General features: G+C 32.1%; 1 protein-coding gene and 1 pseudogene across 1 annotated transcript; both read right to left on the bottom strand.

The window, feature by feature from the left end:
* LOC131045679 (peroxidase P7-like) overlaps positions 1–13,575 on the bottom strand; it is a 31,787-nt pseudogene extending 18,212 nt beyond the window's left edge.
* A 7,613-nt stretch (positions 13,576–21,188) lies between these two features.
* On the bottom strand, positions 21,189–22,984 carry LOC131045705 (peroxidase P7-like). The gene is made up of 4 exons (XM_057979299.1): positions 22,695–22,984; positions 22,164–22,355; positions 21,902–22,067; positions 21,189–21,814 (listed from the first exon to the last, which is right to left on the bottom strand). Exons 1-4 carry the CDS (start codon positions 22,899–22,901, stop codon positions 21,429–21,431), a joined length of 951 nt encoding a protein of 316 aa, XP_057835282.1. The 5' UTR covers positions 22,902–22,984; the 3' UTR covers positions 21,189–21,428.
* Between the last annotated feature and the right edge of the window lie 3,582 nt (positions 22,985–26,566).

The following is a 26,566-nucleotide window of genomic DNA, read 5'->3' as shown; positions in this document are numbered from 1 at the left end:
TCCATTATAAGCTCTATTGGTACACCAAACCTTGTGAGTATGTTATCTAACAAGAATTTGATTACCAGTTTACTGGTTGCTTGTTTGGTGGGAATGACCTCTATCCACTTGGTGAAATAATCAGTTACCACCAAAATCCATCTATGGCCACCACTAGACTTCTCATTCTTTTCTCCTATGAAATCTATTCTCCACTAGTAAAATAGAGCTTCTATCTATTGGAGCCTAAGAGGTAATTGAGTTTCCTAGAAAATATTTTGCAAGGTTCACATTTTCTCATATAGTTATGGGTGTGTGCAAACATAGTGGTCCAGTAATAGCCTACCCCAAGTATCTTATGAGTGATAGTATTTGATGTAAAGTATCCACCACAAACCCCTTCATGCATTTCTCTCAAAATATTTTGAGATTTCCTCTCATATAAGAAAAATAATAGGAGACCATCCCTGTTTTTTAAGAAAATATTTCCATCTTTCAGTATGTATTTTTGAGCTTGTAGAACTTTTAATGCCCCCTTTTGATTGTCACTCATCTATTCAGGACACTTAATGTTTTTTAGAAAATACACAATATTTGAGTACCAAGGTTGCCTGTCAATACTTGTTAGTGCATAATCATTTTTTACCACATTGTCTACCTAAGCAGACTCTAGGTTTGTTTCTGCCATCAGTTTTGCAAGTCCCATACCTCTGCGGTGCTTGGTGATTTGAATCTCAATATTAAATTCTTAGATTTTATTTATCTATCTGCACCTAGGACTAGTCAATTTAGATTGAGAAAATATGTGCTTCACCACTACATTGAGGATGTATGCAATAACCTTAGCACCAACAAAGCACAGTCTAAATTTTTAATTGCTTTAACTAAAGCATAGGCCTGTTTTTCAATAATATCATTTTTTAGCTTTGTCGCCTAAATAAATTTACTAAAGAAGGATATGGGCTCCTCAAAACCTTCATCATTCTTTTGCAACATAACTAAAATGATGGTATGAATTGAGGCAAAAGAAAAGATATGAAATGGCTTGTCAAAATCAAGTGACTTTAAGACTGGAGCCTCTTCGATATCTCTCTTTATGTCTATAAAGTATTACAATGCCTCTTCTATGTAGTCAAGTTTTGCACCCTCTTTAAGCATTCTAGAAATGGGCTTGACAATCTCTACAAAGTTAGAAATAAATATTCTCACAAAACTAACTTGACCAAAGAAGGATTGAATGGCCTTTACTATCTTAGGGATTGAAATTTTATCAATGGGTTTAACCCTTTCTAGATCTATCCTTACCTAATCTCTTGAAATAATGTGGCCTGACAACTTACCTTCTATCACAACAAAATTGAATTTATTTGGATTTAATGTAATACCATATTCTAAGGCTTTCACAAATATCCTCTCCAAATGTGTACAATGATCCTTAATCCTCTTGGAATAAGTTGGGAGATTATCCTAACAAACAACCATTATGATGTCAATCAAATCTACAAATGCTACATCCATAGCTCTTTGAAAATTAGGACCTACATTAGTTAGACCAAATGGAATTTTGATATACACATAGGTACCCCAAGGATTTGTAAAAGTTATCTTATACTATTTAGACTCCTTAACTTTCACTTGGTTATACCTAGAGAAACCATCCATCATACTTAAAAATTGCACCCAATAACTCTTTAGAGCATGGCTTCCATATTGGTTAGGGGATAATTATCCTTTAAAGAAGACACATTCAAGTTTATGAAGTCCAGACACAATCTTATATCCCCACTTTTCTTCCTCAGTGATACTAAATTTGATACCAAATTATAATGTCTGATTGGTTTAATTATGCCTCCATCTCTGAGCTTCATCAATTCTTCTTGCACCTTTGGGGCTAAAATAGGGTTTATTGGCCTTTGTTTTTTTCTAAAAGGATTTGCATCTAGTTTCAAGGAAATTTCATGTTGGAACAGATCTTCCCTATCTGCCTTGAGGTTATCATAAAACCATGCAAAAATATTCTTGTATTTTATTAACAATGTAATCAACACCCTCCTAATCTTAAGACTAATCTTGTTCTTGATGTATACCTTCTTTGGAGAAACATCAGTTCCTAGATTTATTTATTCCAGACCATCCTTATTCACAGAGGGCAAGTTTCAATGCATAACTATCATTTCCAAAAATACTTGCTCTAATTCAACCAACCTTTTGTAATCTTATTAGTTTTCAAATAGACAACATCATTTCCAAAATTGGTTTCTCTACCATCTTCAACTTCAAGGAAGGCATTGAAATCAATTGCTTGTGTTTCATACTAATCAATGCAGTGTAAAAACTTGAGAAGATCATCATCATCTTCAAAGACCTGCCAATTTTAAATGTTATCAGGAATAGAGGGTCTAACCTTTACCTCTATTTATGATATGCCTACTAAGGTAATGTCATTTCTTTTTAAAACAACATTAGCCAAAAAATCTACCATAATATTTTTGACCTCTCCACCCATCCGATTGCAAATGCATCAAAAATATTGATGGTATCCCAAATTGCAAACTTATATTGTTTCAACCTCTTATTCTTAGAAGAATATTTGGATGACAACTAACTCTGAGTCATTAAATTGATAACCAACATCTTTATACCATGTTTCACAGCTATACTAAGACCAAGTAGTAGTGCTTCATACTTCCCAGTGTTATTAGTACACTCAAATGACAACATGAAAGAATATTTAAAAGTTTACTCATTTGGTGCAATGAAAACCACACCAACTCTAGACCTTTCTCTACTGTAGGCACCATCAAAGAACATTTTCCATAGTCTGCTCTAGGTGCTAATAACCTCATCAATCATAGGGTCAGTATTTTGCAACATTGGCTCCACTTATTCAACTCTGAAATTGTCAATGTTAATATCACAAAAGCATACCTATTGATCAATATCTACTTCCTCCACAACTTGTTTAGATCTTTTTTCTTTATGAACCCTAATATATTGTCTACCCCCTAAAATAGTTGTGTAGCACAATTCTAGCTATACATTTCCACCCATACTAGTAGCCCATTCTCTTGACAATAACATGCCATAGTGTGGAGCAATATCTTCTATAATTACATCCATTATGTATGCAACTTCATGGCATGACGCTAGTTTTAATTCTAGACCTTTTATAACATCTATGACTGGGATTGACCTATTGTCCATTTCAAAACACTTCTCGTATGAGGTATCCACTTTTAATCCGATCTCTTTCATGACTTTTGTTGGAATTATATTAACTATTGCTCTTGAGTCTATCATACAATTTCTTAACAAATTATTATTAATCAATAAGGTTAAGTAGAAAGGATCAATTTGGGATGGTCATTTAGTAATAGTTGACCCAAATAGACTTCACGTGTCTTCATTTTCTCAGCATGAGTAACATTCATTTGCCTATTTGTTTTTCCTTGTGTAGATACTAATGGGTTTGACTTAGCAAAATAGCTAGACACATTTAAAATTAAAGATACAAATTACTACCGCTATATTCCTCAAATTTCATCATTTCTAACAAGAAAATTGACACCTTTATTTGAGACAAAGTTTGTGCAATATCAAATGAATGAACACTATGAATAGGCCGAGGATCAATTTTTTTTGCTTCACTTAGAACACTTTTCTTCTTTTCAATTTAGAGGTGTTGTATTTCATGGCATTTGTTTCCTGGACTTTTCTCTTTTCTTTGTCTCTCTTACTGATCTCTTTCAAATCAGAATAATAATTCTTTGGATCCATATGAGTCTTCTATTTTTCTTCAAGATTTTGATCCACCAACTTTGTTTTATCCTAGGACTCTTCCACAAACATAATGTATGGCTGACCTTGATAAACATTAATATTTTTTGTTCTTTTATTGATAGTCACTCATAGCTTGAGCTACTACTGCAACCATCAGTGCTTTATTATTTTCTTTAGAAGGTCTTCTTAAATTGATCCTTTCAGGTACATGGTCATAATTTTTTACCACAATCTCTCCTACCAGATTGTTTTCTATATCGGATAATACTTGTTGTTCTATAACAACATGATATTGTCTCTTATTATCTAAATCATTATCAGGTGCCTCATCATCTGATTAATCATACTCATGTAAAAGTACATCTAGACCTCAAGAAAGCATATTTATAGTTTGTTGATCATCACATTGTTGATCACAAGTTTCATCAGTGTGTTGTATGCTAAAGCAACACTACATTGAACAAGGGAATGATAAAGGTCACGCGCACAACACCAAGGAGTCTCATCTAGCATATTTGCACTCAACCTCTTTAAAGGATTAGGAGTATCCTTATTTGAGGTACCTTTTTTTATTATTGATGTTCTATATTGGTTTGTCATCATGCCAATTAGTATTTTATGGAATTTCATGAAGTCTTGGTATGTCACCCTTTTGGAAACTTGCCTTCTCATTAGACAACCCCTTTTCATTTCTCATAGCTTTATAACTCATATCTTTCAATACACTCATGACCTTGTCAAAATTTTCTTCTTCCTTCAATTGCTTACTGTGGTGTCCATTTGGATTCTGAAGGATCTTTACTTCATCCCTTTTACCAACTTTCCCAACCAAATTTTTGTTGTTCTCAATGTTAAGTGTTGTTTTAAAATCATCTTTGAGAGTAGGGTGTTCTCTTGACCTTGTCTCATACCAAAACAAATTCATATTCCTTCATATAAAAGATCAAACACATTTGATCATTTGGCCTCAAATGATGTGGTATCTTATTCAATTTTCTAACAAATCTTGCTTTGAATTATGTCACCATCTAATTCTAATACTTTTGAATTATTGTTATTTCTCCTCGGTTAAATCTTGCATCAATATGGTCTCCATATTTCTCTCTAAAGACTCTTTCAAAGTCCTTCCAACTACTGATGTGTGCACTTGAGAGAATCCTATACTTGTCTCTTGCATCATTTGTTAATGAATGCATAAAAAAATCATTAATACATCTTCATGTTTAAATTCAATGTTATCCATGACATTCATGAAGGCTTTTATATGATCATCTACCAATAACCCAGTACTTCCTGAAAGCTTTGGCAACTCCTACCTTATATCATTATTGATTAGATTTGGATATCTAGGAATACCAGTAAAATCAAGTTGCTTATATCTATCCATATGGACTGTGGGTATAGCGAAGAAATCCTCCCTTATATTTGGAGCAACATAAGGTTCAAGATCTAGGATATTTTATGGTACAGTAGCAGCATTTGGTTTTGGAACCATGACCTAGGGATTTGCAATACCATTAGGATCTTGCAGATTAACAGGTGCATTCTGCTATTGAACCTATAGATTTTGAAATTACTACAATATCTATTAATATTGTTGTTTTTGTTGTAACAACTACTGGTAGAGTTGATTTTATTACATATTCATTTACTGAGGTATTAGGGGTTAGGGTATTTGAGGAACTGAGGAATTCATTGCACTTGCAACAACTATAGGATTGACAATTGGATGATTATGCCTCGTTGCCAAAGGATTTTGATTACCCATCTGAGATATTAATTGAATTGAGGGTATAGAAACAATGGGTATACTAACAGGATAACACACAATAGGGCTAGATATACATGTGGTCACATGAGTCATATTTTAAGGCTACATACTTTCACCACAAGTTAAGAGATCAACAATAGAGGACCACTGACATTAAATAGAATAGTTTTGGAACACTAGGCAACTGTGAAGTCTTAATACCCTTATGTGATAGACTATCTAGATATTACAATCTTCTATGCAATTCAACTTTTCTTATCAACATTTCTTGTCTAGTATAATATAATTCTAACTTCTCAACATCCTCCCTCAACTCTTGGTCATTGAGTTCTCTGGTATTCACTTTTGAAGTTCAACACACATTTGCATTATTTGGAATTTCTTTTCCCTTATCCTAGGGTGTCAAGACATTCACCAAAGGCATGGATGATACAAGTGGATCTGTGGTATTATTTATAAACATCCCAACAAAGAGATCTTCCTCTTTCTTGTTTTCTCCTAATTCCTTTCTTAATTGGCCTTTGTGTGTCTCTTCATTAAGTTCTGTCTAGAACTCTTTGGTCATTTGTTCCAATCTATCATTTAGTTCCCTCACCTTATCCTTCCTTCTTATCTTGACCCTTAAATTACCCTTTAGGAGGTTTACTATAGGATGTGATATAGATACCCCCCTATTAATCATAATAAACTTGATCCCCATCACTATTGTAGTAATAATACCCAATTCTTTTAGAAATTTCAAAATAGTATTTATGAGATCTATGGGACTACTCATTAGCATATGACCTTTGATGACCATACATTAATGGATTAAAGAAAATTTGATCAACATCAACCGTATCTATATTTAAAGCCACTAAGGGAAAGTTACTTGAGGAAGAAGTATGCCTACCTCTATTGCCTTTAGGCAACCAGCATTGGTTGCCTCCTCCTAGAGGTGAACTGGGATGCCCTTGATGTAAAGATCTTCTCTCGTGCATCTTGCTTTGAAGTATTTTAACAGGGAACTACATTCTTCTAGTTCTAGGACTAGTTCAGGTAGTCTTGTACACTACCATTCTTATGACACACTCCCTAGCAAAGTCACTTTTTTGGGTTTTTCCTCCAAATGTTTCTTCAGTATTCCTAAGAATTAGCCTTCATCTATCAACAAAAAATTGAAACAATTAGCCAATTAATAAGAATTACCAATAAGGTATGTAATTTTTCTACTCTTCAGGCTCTATAAGACCTAGGCAAATGAAACTTAGCAATAATGTTAGATCAAGAACAAATGATGATGAGTATTTATTGTAAACAAATGACTCTCAGCAAAACTACCCAGAACATATGTGATTTTTTTTTCAGAATAGGCTCCATTTTGTGTTTGGATCATAAAATTCATCTTTGATAGTAAAACCATCCATTAAAACACTCACTTATTGAAAAACTACTTTGATTTAGAACTGGTTACTGAAAATGTATATTACAAGACCAGTGCATTATCTATTGGAACAAAGTCACATATCTAATAGATTTGACACAAGTTGTAGGTATGATTCTGGATACACATGCCTTACAAATGCATCTCATTTCCATATACAGGAATCAAAATTATCAAATCACCCAATCCTCCCAAAGCTACTGTAATTCATAATCAATATTTAATTTCCTCCTTGAAGAAAACCCAATTAATGCATCACATATTTATGAAAAAATTCATAAAGACAATTTCATTTATCCTTAATAAATAAAATCACATAACAAAAGGAAAATAAAATGGGAGATAATCTATGGTAATATTTTCATTAATTTTGTGTGCCTGCAATAGTATAATTCACTAGAACTAGACTCTATCAAACTCAATATATGAAGAACATTCTATTTAATCATTATGTCAATACAAAACATTTCAAAACCCCTTGCAAATGACCTTGAATTCCATCTTATAGAAATAAGGGAGTAACAAATATTCAAGTCAATTTTTCACATATCAAGATTCCAATTTAAAACAAATGAATATACCAAGGACATCACGTGATACGAGAAGTATAAAAGAAAATAGAAACAATTCACGACTAACAATGATTTTTCTTGAACCACTTCCTCAGTTGCTAATCTTTTTGTTGATTTGGAGAAGAGAACAATATGATATTGATATGGCATTGCAGGCTATGGTAGAGATGAGATGTAAATAAAGAAAATATCTTTGGTAGAAAATGGCCAAGGCACTGAAATATCCCCTCATTTCACTCTTTACTTCTCTTTTAGAAAAAAAATTGACACTAGGCATCAAGATGAGTATTATATGCTTGACTCACTATAGAAGCATTTAATCTATTCAAAATTATAATGCTATGATCGATCTCATACAAGCCATCTAGTTGCCTCTGTATATTTTCTTCTAATTTATCTACATCATCTATGACTTTGACAATTATATTATGTAGAAAAAAAATTCCAATCCCCATTCTCCTTTCTTGCTTTTTTTTATATTACTTGATGTCCTTTATGAATGATGGAGGAGGAGTATCTTGCAATTGATTGAACCTACATAAATATTTTTCTACTTGCCCATGATATTTATGATGCTTAACTAGTCATGCATCAACTTTAGACATTGTATTTTCTAATTCACTCAACATATTTTCCCATGGTCCCTTTTCTTCATCTTCTATAGTCTTGGAAAGCTTGTGTAGGAAACAGATTAATTTTTTATTTTTGGAAAAATATTTCATCACAAGCTTCAGATGAATCTCTACTTCTCATTATCTTTGGATGACTTGAACAATCTCTTGATGTCTAGCCCTTAGGATCTGAAAATGAGGTAGCATTTGCTCAAATTTAGCCTTAACCACATTTTGATCCATCCTAAACCTAACAACTTTGACCTTGGATAGATATCTTTCTGATTTTTCTCTCATGTTCCTTTCAAGAATAACATATGTTTGCATCTTTGAAGTTTTTGCCCCTTCTTCCAACAAAAGACCCTTTCCTAAAGTCATTCTCAATGCCTCTCTCAAATCCTTTTTCTGAGTCATAAGTTGCACAATAATATCCTCCTACTCTTCAAATTTTTCTTTGTTGAAGAGAATTGTGTTTACCTTTAATTCTGCTACCTAAGTAGTTGAAACAACTTCGAGTTTGTAAACCATAATCTACCCCAAGATTTGTTGTGGGTTAGTAATCATTGTCTGTCTCTTGCCTCTGGATATAAGCACCACACTGATAGAGTTTAATCTAAAGGCTTCAACTATAATCCAAAACATAACTTGTCAAGTCCTTCAGCTATGAGATGGCAATCAAACCGTCAGTTTCTTCTCAAGTTGTCAAAAACAATGCAAGATGAGATGTCCATCCTTGGAATGATCAAGAAACCAACTTATTTTAACAATTCTCTCCCCTTCTCAGATGTCATGTTATTGAACTCTTTTTTTACACCTTCATAGAATTTATTGTTATACTCTTCACATTGTTCATTGGGGATATCAAATTGTTGCTGATTAAATCTACTCCTTTTAATTTGTATAAGATTAATTTGAATTCCTTAGAATGTATAAATCCATCATCAGATAAAAAATATTCAGAGGATTTTCTTCTTACATCCTCAATCAAATAGTTACTTATTTCAATAATATCATCATTTTTCTCACTAGGGGGTATGTAAAGTTACATCCTCACTTCTTGTTCCACCTCTTCTTCTTCTTCTTGATCTTCCCTTTCATCAACTCCTTGTAACATTACAACATTAGAGGATGACGTCAAAGACATTTGTTCTAATGGTGGGGCTACCACAAGTCCTCCTACTATAATATTGATGGGCTTGGGGTTAGAGGTGGAGAAGTGGACAAGTTGGTCAAAATAGCAAGGGGAATTTTGAATGAATAGCTCCATTTTCTTGACTTTATCGAATTCTTCTGGAAATATGCCTTGATAGGATGGATTCTCTAGACTTCTCCTTTTTTCAATCTTTTGCACTTTGAAATGGGTAGACCTTCTTGCCTGCACTTCTTCATAAGACTAGCAATTCCTCATTAAGTCCTCACACAACAAAAACCCATGGTCACATTTTCCTAGTGTAATTGTCCTCTTAGAAGAAGAATAATACCCCTCTAAGTCAAATTGTCTTCATGTTAATCCAACTAGCAAGAGGAAATATTTTAGCAGTTTAACAACTTGGTCATAGCCTTTTGTAGGGTTTATCATGTAGTCACCAATATCCAAATTTACAAGAATGAAAGACCCCTTGGCCTGAACCCTAAAAGGGGAAGAAGCTTCAAACATATGCCAAACTATTTGTGGAGCAAGCAACCTATTTGTCACAATAAAAAGAAATAATGGGGCTTCCCACGGAATCTATAAACCCTAACATATTTGTAATCCTTGGTCATATACTATTCTGACCAATTATGGTCAATACAGACTTTGAGTTCCTGCTCCTTTCCCTTTGGCCTCAAGAAATTCATTTATTGTTTTTCCATCCTCAGGAACTCTACACTACATGCAACATAAATACTTTTTAAAAAGTGTTGCTAAGATATGAGGGCTTGAGAGTATTCATATCCATAATCTCGAATCAAAGTCCATAATTCAATTGGCTTTTTAATGAAATTGGAGTCAAGAACATTTACATGAAGCTTAGATGCCCACACATTATGTTTTTGTCCTTGTTATAACATCATTTGCATGAAAAATGAATACCACTTAAAGGTATAGTGTTTTCACCTTGTTCAATCTTAACCAATTCATTATGGATGTTGTTTGCAACAAACTAGGTGTAATCATATGTTTTGTAGCCAGTTTCACTTTGAGCATCACAAGTGAATAACATTATCTCCTTAGGTATCATAGGACCTCCTTCATACCCTAGCACTTTCTATATTCAATAGTATGTCATCTCAAAATATATATGAAACAAATCTACCTTATAGGGAGACTTTTCTATTTTGACAAATTGTTGTAGGTTACCTCTATATCCAAACCTGTGAATAGGTAACCATTTTCTTATGTTAAACCTTTCAGTGGCTTCATATTCTACTTTCAACCCTACTAGATCAATCCTCATCGTATAGTCCCTACAATCTTACATGTCAAAGACTTCCATTATCTTGTCCCTATTGATTTCTAATAAGCTTCCATTCATAAAGCTAGTAAACTTACCAACAGGGTTATATAACAATTGGTCAGGGCTTTAATTAGATCTAAGTTGACAAACACATTTGGGACAAATAGTCTTGTGATCCCTACTCTCCAAGGGTTACATTCTGTGATCTCTTGTTCTGATTTCAATAGGAAAAACTTAAAGATATGGTGTCCCCTAACCTTGAAATATCTTCCTCTAAATTTTTTCTGTTTGTTCAAAAATTTAGAGGCACAATCACCAACTCTCAGCCTCTACGAGGATCTAGGCAATAAGACAATTAAATCATCATGAAGATTATTTTCCTTTTTTGACCCTTTTGCCTTTGGATCGTCTGATTGTGAAATCGTGGAAGAAGTGGAAATCTTGTGAATTCTAAAAGAATATCTCTCTCAAATTTTATAGATATCCTAACCTAGGGTTCTAACTAAAAGATTTGGAGGTAGTCGAATTTCTTCACAGGAACCCTATCTTTTTCTCCTTTTTGCTTCAAATTGTGCTTTGGACTTTGAAAATGAATCAGTAAAATAGCTGCCTTTAATATTCAATCTTTTCTTTCATTAATGTTATTCATGTGAACTTTGATGGCATAAATGGGCATTACATAAGTTTGAATCTGAACCTTTGATAAAAAACCATCGACGACCACCAATGAAATTTGAATCTTCCTGCCTCAGGGGATCGTTTCTAACCTTCAATATCCTTATCACTAGCCTTACTTGTACTCCTTGAATGCTCGTTGAAATCCATTAGGCCACCCTAGCATGATGGATCCTTTTTATCTACTAAGAAATCATTTTGTCTTCACTTACTCGGAGAGTCATCCAGGAGAAGGAAAGCCTCTCAACAAGTGTTGAGTTACTTTAAAAGATCAATTTTAAACCATTCTCCTCAGACACTTGCCAAACCATGAATAAGGAAGTCACTGAGCTCTGAGTACACAATCACTTACACCCCATGGCATAACTCGGTACTCTCGAGAGATAAAAAACAATTCACTAAGCATCCAAGTTGCAAATATTTTGAAATCTTGTAGAAATAAAACCACTCAAGACTCGGTAGAATAGAAGAAAAGGTCTCATCGAGTCCAGAGCTCCCTTTTGGAACATTGCAAAGCTGCCACATCAAATAGCACTTGGAAGCTCAATAAGGCATATAGAACATCTCAATGCATACCGAGGGCTTTAAAGACTAGGACCCACACAAAAACAGCTCAAGGCAATATGTTAAGTTATGTCCCTAGGATGTCATGTAGAAGGGGCCAAAAACCTAAGGCTCATTAAAACAAGAGGAAAATAACTTATAAGGATTTTGAATATTGGAATTACTAGCTGAAAAAGAAGAGCTAGGACATAGGACTGGTCTTGAAGAATATTAAACCCTTGAGGGACAAACTTAAGCAAAAGGTAACTAGGAAAACAAGTCACTGATAAAAAAAGAAATGATTCAAATAACATCATTCTAAGGCCAAAGCACAACAAAATGCAAACCTTAAGAAACTCAAAAAACAGTCCTAACAGAGCCTAAATATAGTAAGCTAATGTTTACCACTTCTAAATAAGTGTTAAATAATCTCCCATCTAGTGATCTCCTAATTTTTGGTTGTAATCTCTATATAAACCATTCATTTTTTGTATTTCTCTCTCAATGGCAATGATATTCTTATATAAACTTGTTTGAATATATTATCATAATACTTACTAGGTTATATACTTCTTCTTATATCATGTCTTTCATTCCAACTACACTTTTAATAGTATTTCTAGGGACTTAACTTTTTTTCAAATATCCTCTTTAATTTTTACCATTCTTTTATCATGTCAAGAACATGTTTTCTATATTGGTTAATTTCATGTACCATTCTACAAATTATCGACAATTTCAAAATCAATTTCTAGCCTATTATGGTTTCTTTCCTCTACCATAATGATTCCAAATATATATTACGCGACTTCTATGGTATCTTTGTTGAAAACTAAAACTTTTACTTATGGATCCATGTTGAATATAATTGATTTGGCTTTCTTGTGGTGTTGTGTTGATAAGTTCAAAGATTGTTCTTTTTTCTTATAAGTGTTCTCATTTAATAATTTTCTTTTTATTCCTTTATCTTTAGGTAGGTATGTCTCATAGAAATCCTTGCCTTCTCACATAATTTTTTATTGTGGGTCTACTATTTTAGTTGATTGTTCAAATATATTTGATGCTGAAATTCTTCTTGATATAGGTGGTATGTGGGATGAATCCTAGTCCATAGGGTCCACCTCTTTAAAAGTTGTATGATAATGTAGCCCATTTAGAATATGGAGTCGTCAGAGTGCAGTTTAAATTAAGATTTTAAGGGACACTTGTATCAAAACTTTAAAATCTTGAGTCTAGTGGGAAAGCAATCACTACATGTTCCTCATAAACCAATAATTAGAATATTTAAACAATATGTCAACTTCTCAATGATTATAAAAGGTAAACAAGAAAAATTCATTCAAAATGTCCCTAACTCAAAGAACTTAATGTTGTAGAAATCCTAAAACTTAAACCAAAATAATAAATATTATTTACAAAAGATTAAATACAATAAAATTTTAACTACAATTCTTCCTATATGTAAACTTAACACCTTTCTAACATCGAACTATAGATAATCACTTCACTAAACATTTGAAAACACGTTTATATGCGCTTAAAAGTCATTCTTACCACTCCACGAAATCTTAATGAATCCCTAAACCTGTTGAATGTAAGGACCAGATGAACAGAAAACTGCACATAAACTCTCAAAAATTCCTTAAAGAAAAGGTATGAAAGGAGCCAAAAAGAAAGCGTGAATCCTATGCTAAAGACAAACCATAGTAAGGCGATCCCAACGAAAAGTTGTATTATCCTTCGTCTTGTTCATGAAAACATCTCCGCGTATCGAGTCTTTCATTCCTTAAGAGGCACGACGATCTAACGTATAGGGTCAATTGCAACTGTATATTAGGTGCATCTTATAGTCAATGCACTCAAATACGTCACCTATATCAAAATCCGAAGATTAGGTCTAAATGCAACTAATAGAATATCGTACTCAACGTTACATAAAATTTTTAATTTGATGTCGACATTTACGTGTTGGAACTTGGAAGTAGATAGCCAGTGATTCTATTTCTTTCTGTTTTATCTATTGTTTTGTTTTCCGAAAGTCGTAGAGCTGAATCAACGCTGTTTCTGCCTATTTTCTTAATCGTCTTCAGGTTTACTATGAAAATGGTATTCAAACCAATAATTGGCTTTTTATTTAGTTGGCAGGTTTCCCCCATTTCTGTTTACACGTTGGTTGAGCGTCTATAGAATTAAAGTGTGTACTGATAATTATGGTGTCTTATTAGGCTTTTTCACTTGTTTTGACTCTGTTGCATAACCAGGTGACGTCTCCAGAGTGTGAAAAAGTATACTGATAAAGCTACAAATAAAGACAAATATGATAGTGATAGGAAACTACAGCCATTCCGCCTAAAATGGACGAAAAGTGGAATGCAACTTCCTGGAGCAATTGGAAACTAAATGGATTGTTTCCCTTCAGAATCGCTCAGCACCAGTCATAGTACCTTTATTTCGTTGTCATTGCTCACTGGGTTTGATTTTTCTTTAAAATGATGAAATTGTATACACAATCGAATCCAAAAATAAATAAGAGAATTATGTATAAATGATTATTTTATATGACTGTAAAATCTCCACGTCCTCTTCCTACATTTTCTGAAACCCTAATGATGTCCATATTAAATTGTTAAACATGAGTTCCTTGATTTAAGAGGTGATGCATGAGATAACACTCTTGAATTTTAGCTCCAAACGAGATTGTGGATGCATTTATTAACCTAAGAAATGCACTACCTATCATTGTCTTATTTCTGTACTATGATCCATAATAAATCTGGATTTAATGAATTTTAAAAAATTGATTATTTATTCTTGAGTTATTTCATTTTATGGATTTTTTATAATGATTTCTAGAATTAATTAGAGTTTAAGGTCTCTATCTACTTACCAGCATTATTTGTCATATACAAATTAATATATTCAATTCAATTAATATATATAAGTTTAACGTAGGTCCCTTTTTAGTAGTCAGATGGAAGGATATTCCTCCTCTGCCCATTGACAATGATCTTAGAGTTGCTTTTGAGGCAGAGCTCTAGAAAAGATCCTTTGTGTTTCAAGATAAAGAGGATTCTTTGGTTTGGACTAAGAGTGTCTCAGGTTCTTATTCAGTAAAGGAGGGGTATAATTCTTTGTCTCTTACTTCCTCGTCCTCCTCCTCTTGACCTGCTAAGCTTTTTTGGCACTCAGCTTGCCTTCCTAAAGCAGGGTCTTTTGCTTGGTTGGCAATTCAAGATAGAGTTCTCACTAGGATGAGACTGGATAGGCTTGGGATTATTGTGGTTTTCCCTTGTGTTTTATGTGGATATTGTATGGAAACCATGGATCATATTTTTTTTCTTTGTCGCATTTCATGGCTTGACCCTTGTTGTACTCATCCTCTTTTTATTCATCTCTTTGGATTGTGGCACCTTCTCTTGTAGTTTGGAGCATCTGGCTGGAAAGGAATGCCAAGATTTTTAAACATAAATCAACCTCACTTGAAGAAGTTATTGAAAAGATCCGATCCCCCATTTCTAAAGTGGTGCTTTCTTACATCTATAAAAGTTTGGATCATCTGAGGTCTTTTTCTCACTGGGATAACTGGGTAACCTTGAAGTGGTGCTCACTTCATGTGATGCCTTCTCATGGGGCTTTAATAGCTGGATTATCTTCTCTTGTCAAACGTAAGATGGCCAAATGGAGGCCTTCCCCCCAATTCTCCTTCAAATTAAATTTTGATGGGGCTTCTAAAGGTAATCTGGGGAAATGTGGAATTGGAGTAGTGATTTTTTATCATACTTCTAAGATTATTATAGCTTTGAGAAAATATATTGGTGTGAGCTCTAATAATGTAGTAGAATTTTAGGCATTATCTTTTGGTCTTGATCTTGCCATCTCTTTGAATATTAAAGACATTGTCATTGAAGGGGACTCAATGTTGGTTTTTCAGGCGGTCTCTGCTAAAAAATGTATCTCTTGGCATCTACAGTACTTGTTAGATGTCAAATTTGACTTATGCAAAATACAATAATAGAAAAATCTTGTCACCCACCAAATTTAGCCATTTATAAATTAGCCTTTTGCTAAATTTTCTTTGGATATCTTCCCAATTGTCTTAATTCAACATTTTACCATTTAAATAGATCTTAAATAGGTGAAGGAATCCACACCTCAACTACAAGCTAGTCTACTTAGTGATTTTTCTAGAGAAGAAAAGAGGGTCACCACCTCATCAACCACTTACCACCTCACTTTGACCACTTATTCAACCACAAACTATCCCATTTCAAATAGCTAAATGGCAAAGGTGCATTTGAAATTCAAAATATCATGGTGTTCTCTACTAGTATTTGCAGATAAGATTAAAAATATGTCAAAATAACAATAATATCCTTAATATAAAGTAAAGATCACTTAAGATAATTTAAAATAATTTAAAATATCTAATATATTGTAAAATAGAATAATTTGTTAAGGTAAGAAAACATCATGAAATATTTTTTAGCTAAATCTACTACAGGTTCAAGATTATAATCAATATATTATTCATTGCATATTATTACAACTTAATTTATGTATAGAGAGACATTTTCCTTGTAATATAATAGAGGGGTATATAAGTAATCCCAACATAGACCAAACCATTAGTTAATATATTAGTTTCACAAGATATTTGCATTACCTAATCTAGCCAAAAAGATGGATGATGTTCACATAATTTTTCTTTGTTGTCTCTCTAATGTTATATTCTTAGACACATAATATAACAATCCTCAATATTTTCCATCCCAAAAACATAAGAAGAAACATAATTATATATTTTACAAACTTTGTACACATACAATAATAATATTTATATCATCTAAATATCAATACACCATATTCTTCGCTAGTTTTACAAATTTTATAATTCTTTGTATTGAAAAGAAACTAGCATAGATCCTACACTGTCCCTATGAAAGAAATAGTTTAATTAGTTATAGATTAATTATTTTTAGTAACTTTTGTATCTTAGAAAACACAATATTTTCCCTAGAAAAAAATTATGGAAATATTAGATTAAGAAGTACATTAAATTTACTAAACTGAAATACAAAGTTAGGATAATATACATAGTTCAATGCTTCTAGTGGAGATCTTGAGATATACTTTTGGAGTCATTCTAGTAGCATATGCTTTCAAGAAAATTGCCATAAATTACTGATACAATGACTATAATATATGGGCCAAAGAGGTCCAAGAAACATAAATATTTTCTTAGATCCATGGGCTAAACCCATGAGAAAATAATTAATTCAACTATATCATGTTGGATCCTTACACCCATATGAAAGAGTAACAACTCTCATAATAGGACAATGAAATGTTACAAGGTATGCAAAAATGCTTCCTACACTAATATTTTGAGGAGATTATTGAAAAAATTGAGATATTTTAACAATTGCAAAAGGAAAGAATGTATTTGAATAAAAATTATTAATAAATAGCATCCCTGGAGAAAAGAGAGGAATTGACATCATTTGTGTCCCTTCAAGGAGCAAGGGAAGGCTAGTTTTTCTTGTGGGTGCACTTAGTGTATTTACATATTATTGGTGTTGTGTATAGAAGAGGACAAATTTAACTAACACAGAGGAGATGTGGACACTAAGAGAAGATTTTTTCTTTCATCTGCAACATTAGAGGAGGCATTAGACACACTCAAAGGAGACGTGCAATTTTAGAAAAAAAAAGGTGTCTCATTGTGTAAGGAGGTTGGGTACACTTTATGTTCTCTCATGTTGTACAAATGGTTGTAGGTTCTACAATTATGAGATCTGTTGATGAGGTTAGCCTAGTGTTTATTAGGTGAGTGATGAGGATTTGTGTAGGTGCTTTATCAAAGCCTTCAGAAGGGGTATTGTGATCAACCCTTGCAATGTTCCATCCTTTATTCAGATTAATGCAATAAGGGAAAATGTTGGATGGTATTACATTAATAGTTAGTTTTAGAATATTTAGATTAATCAATAAATGCTATTTGGTTGTTAGTTATTCCCATAGGTTAGTTTTCATAGGAAATTAAAGATTTTTAAATATAACGTTATCAAATGTAAGACCTATAGCAAGAAAATTAATATTCTTTTTTATGGTTTTACTATTACATTGCATTTATGGTTTGATCTTTAATTATAATTTTCTCACCATTTTAACATTTTCAAGGGTGAGCTAGGAGATCTTGATGCAAAATATTGAGGAAATGTCTACACTAAGCAAGGAGATGGCATGGAAGAATTAGACCTCCTTACAATCTAGTTAGGAGGAAATTGAATAAAGGAAACAAAAGTGGAAGAAACATGAAATCTCTCACTTTGATATGATGGAGTCCGCTACCTTAGTGGTAAAAGCTACTTTGGATTCTAGTACTTCAACCTCTATTAAGGATTCTAACAAAAAAAAAAAAATCTCTAATAAAGTCATTGGACCATGTAAAGATTGGCAAGAGGGTAACACCTCCACCCATTAGAACATCCTTTTGTATCTTTGGTGAGTGGCTAGTTGGTTTTTTCTTTTTCTCTTTTTTTTTGATACTAGTTTGCATTCCTCATGAGGCCTAGGTTTTGTTTAGTAGTTATGTAAAGGTTTGGGCCTATCCCTGTTTTTATTAATCAAAATATTTTCAAGGTTGATAGACATAATAAAACCCTCTCTAATTAATTAATAAAAATAATTGTTTGCATTCAAACATTAAACTATTGTTTGAAATTTGTAGTGTTATATTAAAATTTTGATATTACTAATATTCATATACCTTAGATTTCTTATGAGAAATATATTATATGAATTAAAAACTATTAGTCTTAAGTTTCCAATTACCTTGACAACTTATATATTATTATTTTGTCTCCAACACTCTTGGAAAGTGTCCTTAGATAGGCCTAGGTTATAACAAGAAATTAATATATAATTTATATTCTCTCAGAATCTTGATATGAGCTATTGTATCCATTCATCAAAGAGTTAGAGTTGGTAGTGGTAGTCACAAAGCTAGTTAAAATTAATTTCTTACCTTTGGCATAAGAATTGAGTGATGGGACTTCTTTATTGTTATTGGTGAGTCACACATGAGTTAGGTGTTGATTTTGGATGCCCACCTTGAGATACAAGTCATTATAGAAAAGTTACAAGTCAAATATGTCATCTATTATCGGTATGTAGGTTAGTTTTCTCTTCATAAATCATTGGGATTTACATTTAATATTATTTAATTGTGTTTTCATTTTGGATGTGGAAATTTACATTTTACCATCATTTGATGGTATGTTATTTTGAAAAATCACTTGTGGCATTACTATCCCATTTCAATATAAATTTGAGAGATGAGAGAGTGTTTTTGAAAATTTATTTAATATCATAATAGGTGCTACTAGATTGTTATTGGACTGAAGAATGTTAGTTTGTGTATCTATCTCTCCCTTTGATAATTAAGAGATAATTTTCCTTCCTCTTGCAAGGATTATTATTTGAAATAGTTTCTCCAAGGAACTATTGGCTTATATTGGCTTATTGAATTATCACATATTTTAAAAAAAGCTAAAGGTGGGTTGGGCCTCTTGGATCCTAAAACATAAGGGTTTGGTTTAATTGCAAATTGGATAGTTAGAGGTATCTCTAGAGAAGAGCCATAGGAAAAATTAGTTCATAACCAATTTTTTCTTGCTAATGCTAAAGAGAAATAATAAAATGTTGAATGGATATATAAGATTCTTCCTACACCTTCTTTTAGCTAAGAGCTTTATTTTGTATTCTATCAATTTTGAAGGCTTGATAGCTTGTTCATTGATGCTTAAGCTAGAAATATGTGTCCTTACAACATGGGTAACTCAGCCTGGAAATTGTTATACTTGGTTGAATAGGTAGGTGCAATATCAAGGTTAGCCTCTTGCAATTGCCTTCCCTAAGCATGGTTATTATAATTTTAAGAAAGGGGTTCATGATTTTGGTGATGTTCAAGATTATTGCTCATTTAATTGGACTTAGTATAAGTTTATTAAGTTTAAGTTTAAATTAAACAATATGTCTAAAGGATTTCCTATTTTTGCAAACTCATTAGTGTCGATGGACCTTGTTATGAAACTTTCTACCCACTTACAATGCAAGTTTACTAAAGATTGACTATGGTTATCTAAATATTACTTTTCTTTCTTTCTATTAAGAAATATCAATTTGAGTCTTCTTCTTCATTCATCACTTAATCCGAAGTTGAATAAAAATGGAGATGTAGGTTCCAAGCAAGGAAGTGGGGGCGATTAAGTGGGAAAATATGGAAATCTAAAGTAGAAGCTAATGATCAAATTTTAGAATGAAAATAATTGCATTATAAGTTACCCATTAGGGATAGACAGAAATATGCGTTACAATCTATCAAATACCTCTTTTGTCAGTAGAATGAAAGATTAAAACATTTAATCTCAGATTGTTCTATAACAAAAAAAAGGAATGTTATTTTTAGTCATGTTCCTACCATTTTTTATCATTCCTTGAGTTGGAAAAAAGTTGTTTTAGGTGCTGGTATTCATAATCATGTGATTCTTGATTTTGTTAGACATTTTATTTTACTTAATATATGGAAGAACAAGATTTTATAATTATTTTTAAAATAGTTAGTTCACAAGGATGCAAAAAATGAAGGTTTTATTATGACATCATGTTTCAAATTGTTTCAATTTTATTTAAATTGCAAGGGGATAGTAAGGAACATTGTAAGTGCATAAATTATTTAGATAATATTAAGCCACAAGCTCTCCAACACCATACCAAAGAGTTTACTTTCTCTAGTTGACTTAAAAGTTTGTTCAAGTTATTATTATAGTTGTTACTTCATCTTTGTAATGTCTTGATAGATTTTGGTCCTTCTTATGGACTTTAGATTGGTTGTATTTGAGTTGTTATGTAATATTGTTGTGGATATTAGCCCATCTTTCAATTTCAAAGCTAGTTGTTATTGAGTTGGTTTAATTGCTTAGTGTCTAGTTGTTTTGTTTAGATTATTGTTTTTAGTCTTATTGATAGTCTTTTGACTACCTTCCTTAATGTAATTTTTTACTTATACACTAATACAGTTAAAAAATAAATAAAAAAATTAAATGTTATTTATTTTAATAATTTTAAAAATAATTTTTTCTTTCCTAAATTGCTATAAATTATATCTTTCTTGAACACTTTCTCCCGATTGACCCTTGACATAATGACTTCAAAATTTTAATGCATTTGATATTAAAGATCAATTAAATACAATCTGAATAAATGTTTACATTCTCATATATTGAAAAAAAAAAAAGAAAAAGAGAGAGATTCATAAATATTGTACTTTAATTTTCTAAAAGAATTTAATGGTCTCCGATGCGATTCTATAGTTATTTCAGTTTTTTGAGAATGAAATTCATCATCGTATTAACCATTATTTTCGAATTCTATTTTAAGTACTCCAGCCATAGAGATTCACGTACAATCTGAATATTTCTCACCACTAGCAAATCTGTATGAATTAATTTTGAAGAACGAACATTATTTATTATGTGATCGACAACGATCCCGCTCATAATTTATTAGAGTGAATCATGACTACTACAGCAAATATAAACCTATGATACCAGAAGAATGCGTTTTCTACAGCTATCAATTGGGCTTCCTACAATTCTTTCGGATCTGTCCATTGGTGCCAGTCAGAGGACTGATGTTTCCCATTTTCACCATCGCAGCAGCGAAATCTGTGAAGAATGTGTTCTGATTGGTACTATATGTAGTCACCTGAGAATCAGCAGAACCTCCATTAAAAAGCTGCTGATCGGAGTGCAAAAGTCCTTTCTGGTTTCTCAGATTTTTGTAGTAGTTGTTGTCAAATGTCGTGGGAGTCTGAAGATCTAACGGTGAACGGTTGTTATCCCCACTGCTGCTTGGACAGTTTGACTTCAATGAAGTGGCGAATGTAGATTCTATGTTGGTCTCGTTGTAGATGCGAGCCCTGAAATTAGTGCAACGAGCCTGACCAATAGTGTGACCACCTGAATATGAAAAGAGAAATGAGCTGCTGTACCTTCTAGGTATTAAATATCGTACAGCAATTAGGAGATCGATATCAAATAAGTTACCAGAAAGCGCAATCATGTCCTTGGTAGAAAGACCCTGAGCGCTAAAGGATGAGATGAGTGCACTGAGGTTTGATGTGGGAGCAGGAATGTTGCTATTTGCACCACTAAGGCTTGCAGTTGACGAGTCTCTTCTTCCCAGCTGCACCGTCCATGTTGGCCCTCCAAGCTAAAAGTAAAAATTAATTAGTTAGTATAACAAACTATAGAAATTTATGCGAGCTCTTTCATATTTTTCACTACAATAAGAAGAATTAGGGATTACTTCGACAACTGAATCACGAGCAGCGATGGCCAAAATGTCGGCGCAAGACACAACACCACTGCAAACAGCCTCCACGTTGGTCTTAATGGTGTCTATCACGTTGAAACCTCTGACTGAATTAGCATTGGGCAATGCAGTCTTTTCTCCTGTTAACGTCGACGAGTCGTCCAACAGAATAGACCCATCGCAGCCCTGCAATATCAGCATGACTTTAACAATTAAAGTGTTGAAAAACATCATTGTAATTCTTCATAGTCGGGAAAATCTTGTGTACAAACATTACAAGAATAAAAATAGTGGAAAGTAACTAGTGTTACAAAATTAAGAAGAAAATGTAGTAGTAAAAAATTCAAAAGATTATAGATAACTGGAATAAAATATACGATTCAAAAAGATCAAACTTTTTAAAACAATCTCAAGAATGTAGTAATTACTTTTGCTTCCAAATTGAGTAACTTTTACATAGTTCAGAGAGCAATAAATAATGAATGCACACTACAAAGTTCATAACGAAAAGCTGGAAATTCTTACGTTAACAAAGCAATCATGGAAATGAAGACGCAGAAGGGATGCTCCCATCCGTTTCTCGTTAGCGACGGCCTGTTTCACTGCAGACTTAACAGTCGACAACAGATTGGGACACGACGTACTGTAAAATGTTGAGGTAAGCTGGCCATTAACAGCAATCGAACATGACACCAAAGTAATGCAGGCAAGAAATGAGTAAGAGTAACTCATTGTTGCAAACTGAGACTTTTTTCTTAGGAGAAAAAATCTATGCAACCCAATCGAAAGCCTGTCGAATGTCTAATCAAATCTATGTATTGTGGAGTAAGGATTGACGGGCTTTTATAATTGAACATAACCAAATTTTACACGCAACATGAATCACGCGGAAATTGCATCTAGAAAGATACTGTAATACCACCGAGATTTCATTATTTTTAAAAATTTCCATGCCCTAACTCGCGGAACTGACTTATTCACATATATTAAATGGCTCTGTACCCCACACGTTACTGACTTATTCACATATATTAAATGGCTCTGTACCCCACGCGTTAAGCCGACCACGCGTTAATGATGTACAGAGAATGATTTGAAATTGGCAAACAACAAAGTCAACCCCTTTGAAAAAGAATACCGAGACATTAAACTTCTGATCTGATTCTGTTTCCACGAGGATTGTTCTAGTCGCCATATTAAATTAATGTTTTAATCACCAGAAGACTTTGATTACTGAGTCTAAGTGTTGTCTTTAGATGCTTTTCTTCTCCTTCAGGATTTCTTTTATCTAATTCGAAGGTCGTAGGGGCAGAATACCGATTTTTAAGTGAAATTATGCTTATGTGGATTGAAAAGAGGGGATGTTAAATATTTAAAGAATAAAAGTAATATTTGAGCTTTCTTTATTTTATAGGCTGAAACCTGGTTATAAAGAGAAATTATGTTTACATGGTGTCAAAATAAAGGATGTTATAGATTTATAGAATACAATTAATATTTTTGAGATTTTTTTTTTAATATTAAAAGATATTTTAATTAAATATTTAAAATATTATAAAAATAATAATTTCTTTTATATTCATGTTTAAGAAATATTTGTTTGAGTGGACAATTGTGAGAATAAAGGTGTGATTAAGAAAACAATCATAGACATTTTTCTATTAAGAAATTCTAACTTCTCAAAAGACTTCATTGTATACGTGCATGGTAGCAAATACAACATTACTATTATCCTCACCCAAAGAAGAGAAAGAGGATCAATAATAGCTAGGTTCTCAAGGATTACAAGATCGGGCATAACTTATAGAAGGAAACCTATTCTTTGGTGAATGGTTTAAAATTTTTGAAAACATTTGGTACCAAATAACAAAACAACAATGATGATCCATTCTAGCATTGAAGAACTCTCATCGATGGAGAAATCAACAAGAGGCATGCTTATTCAATCACAAAAATTCTTAAAAATTCTTTAGATATCAAGCTCATTAAAGTCATTAGAGGTTATGCATGCTAGCATTTGACTAAGGATCCCCTTATTGGATTGAGTAGGAATAGCAAAAGGTAAGGATGGAATGAGCAGGATTTAGATATATGAAAAATGGACACCACCCAAATGAATTCACTATAATTAGGAATATAGCATATAGATTTTAAGACATTCCATACACTCTAGTTGATGAGGTACTCTTTGTGTGAAGGAATTTTGATGGGGTCTTGTTAAGTAGTGTTCACTACTATTTTACAATAATTTCATAAAGGGCTATGACGAGGAAATTTTTAACCCTAAGCATAACCTCTAAAATAGTAAAGTATCAATATTACTAGTGCACGGTATTGGTAAGTCCCTATAAGTGGATTAATAATAGCAATATTCCACTAAAAAATGTCAATGTTTATTAACAAACCATTCTCTCAATAAATTCTAGACTTCATCAAAATGGTGAATCTCTTAGCACTGGTTCTTAATTTTTCTTAGTTAGATATTTTGTATTTTCCTATACAATTAATTTAACTTACTTACTTGTAGTGAGTTGTTTAATAATGGTATATTATTTTTTTCATAAATGTAAATCCTACCTACTTTTTGTAGTCAGAGCTACCTTTTTCATTGATTAGTTTTTCCTTTCCTCGATGCTACATATGTATCCAATATAGGTTTTGATTTGTTCATGTTTATGTGAACTCTCATAATATTTATTTTAGTTATTGATTATTTACATATCTTATAGGAAGTAACTCTATTTTGCTATTTTGATTTCATATCATTGCTCAAATAATTTTATTTGTTCTCTTTCTTGTACTAGGTTTTGGTTAGCTTAAGTTTATTTTTGAAACTAACATGGTAATTGATCTTATTGTTCTCGGATAGATTTATTAGCTTTTAGTTTATGAAAATTGAGGGGCATATAAATTAAATGTGGATTTAATTGAAAACATAGAATGATCTTCTCTTGTATCTTTCTGCAACAATCTAAAGAATTAAAAATTGATAGGAAAATACTTAAATATCTAAGATTTTGATCTTGGTTTTCTATATTTTTGGTTTTCATGTTTTTTCTAATCCAAGTAAGTCTTTTTGTTGTTGCATTGTATCTAGGTGTGATGAGCAACAAAAGAGTAATTAAAAATTATTAAATTTTAAGGTTTACAAAATAATATAAGAGCAAAGAATGTTGTGTTAGACAAAGAGGAAAAATCTAACCTACTAATCATTTAATAATTACATTTTAAATCAAGTGTACCATCCATTCATTAAAAAAAACATGGATAACTAAAAGTTAGGTGACTTAGGTAGGAATAATGTCTCTAAGCACTAAATATAAATTGTAAATTAATGTGCACATAGAATAATTGAATCTTGTACATTATGTATTGAATGATTAGCCTACCATAATTGTAATCTTATCCTTATATCATACTTTAATGGCTTTCTTTGAATCCCTGTACTTTAAAATAAATAAAATCATAAATTAGAATATGAAAGCTATTAATTTTATTAGCTAACATACTATTATTCTTATATTTTATCATTTCTCCTTTAAGATATACCAATAAATTAATCATATTTTTGAAGTAATTAACTAAAAATTAGTACCATTCTACAACTACAAGTTCATATATAAATACATAATTTAATCCAATTTATATTTAATAAATATTAATACTAACAAGGAATCATAGTAAGCTATGAAAGGAAATAGAATGTGCAACATATAGATGAAGTTAATTGCCATTTAGCCCTAGTGATAAAGAAAATCTTGAATTTGTGCTCTTCTTTGGATAATATTTTTTTTTGTCATATTCCTTGTGATTGGAATAGAGTTTTTGATTGTTTGGCAAAATGACCTTCAAAGAAATTGGATAGGTGGGATTTGAATGATTGGGGTCTCTTGGGTCCTGAGTATACTGAGACTTTGGAAAAGTTAAATAGGGAGGATAAAATTTTGTAGTTGTTTTTTTGGTGGAGTTCTTTTTGGGACCTCAATTTGTCGGTTATTGGGTGTTCTTTGTATAGCCTTGGGAATTCTGCTTTATACTTCTTGATTTGTTTTGAATAAATTTTCACCCCCTTCTTTTCAAAAAAACATTAGGAAATGAAATAATCAAAATTCATATAATTTTTTTAATCAATATTACAATATCAAGCGATTCTCTAGTGTGAAATTACTAGTATACCTCCATATCCCATATTGTTATACTAAACTAAATTATTTGATCACATCACTTAAGTATATTATATAACTACTAAAGAGTGTATATTGTAAGAATTGATCCAAGTTTATATCTATTTTAGTAGCTCTTTGAATCTCTTCCAATACAAATACATACAAGTATTTTGATCTTTAAAATATTATATGATAGAATAATTTTTATTCTTCGAGAAAAATAGTTAGCCT

The sequence above is a fragment of the Cryptomeria japonica genome, unplaced genomic scaffold (genome assembly GCF_030272615.1).
Source record: "Cryptomeria japonica unplaced genomic scaffold, Sugi_1.0 HiC_scaffold_406, whole genome shotgun sequence".
In the NCBI taxonomy this organism is placed as follows: Eukaryota; Viridiplantae; Streptophyta; class Pinopsida; order Cupressales; family Cupressaceae; genus Cryptomeria; species Cryptomeria japonica.
This window is presented reverse-complemented; position numbering and strand designations above follow the sequence as displayed.

Excerpts from the sequence above, each read along its gene's own strand:
- LOC131045705 (XM_057979299.1), bottom strand. The coding sequence starts at position 22,901 with ATGAGTTACTCTTACTCATTTCTTGCCTGCATTACTTTGGTGTCATGT. Across the intron at positions 22,068-22,163 it reads CTCGTGATTCAGTTGTCGAA|CTTGGAGGGCCAACATGGAC; the intron begins GTAATCCCTAAT and ends TTTTACTTTTAG. Across the intron at positions 21,815-21,901 it reads GGACATGATTGCGCTTTCTG|GTGGTCACACTATTGGTCAG; the intron begins GTAACTTATTTG and ends TTTCATATTCAG.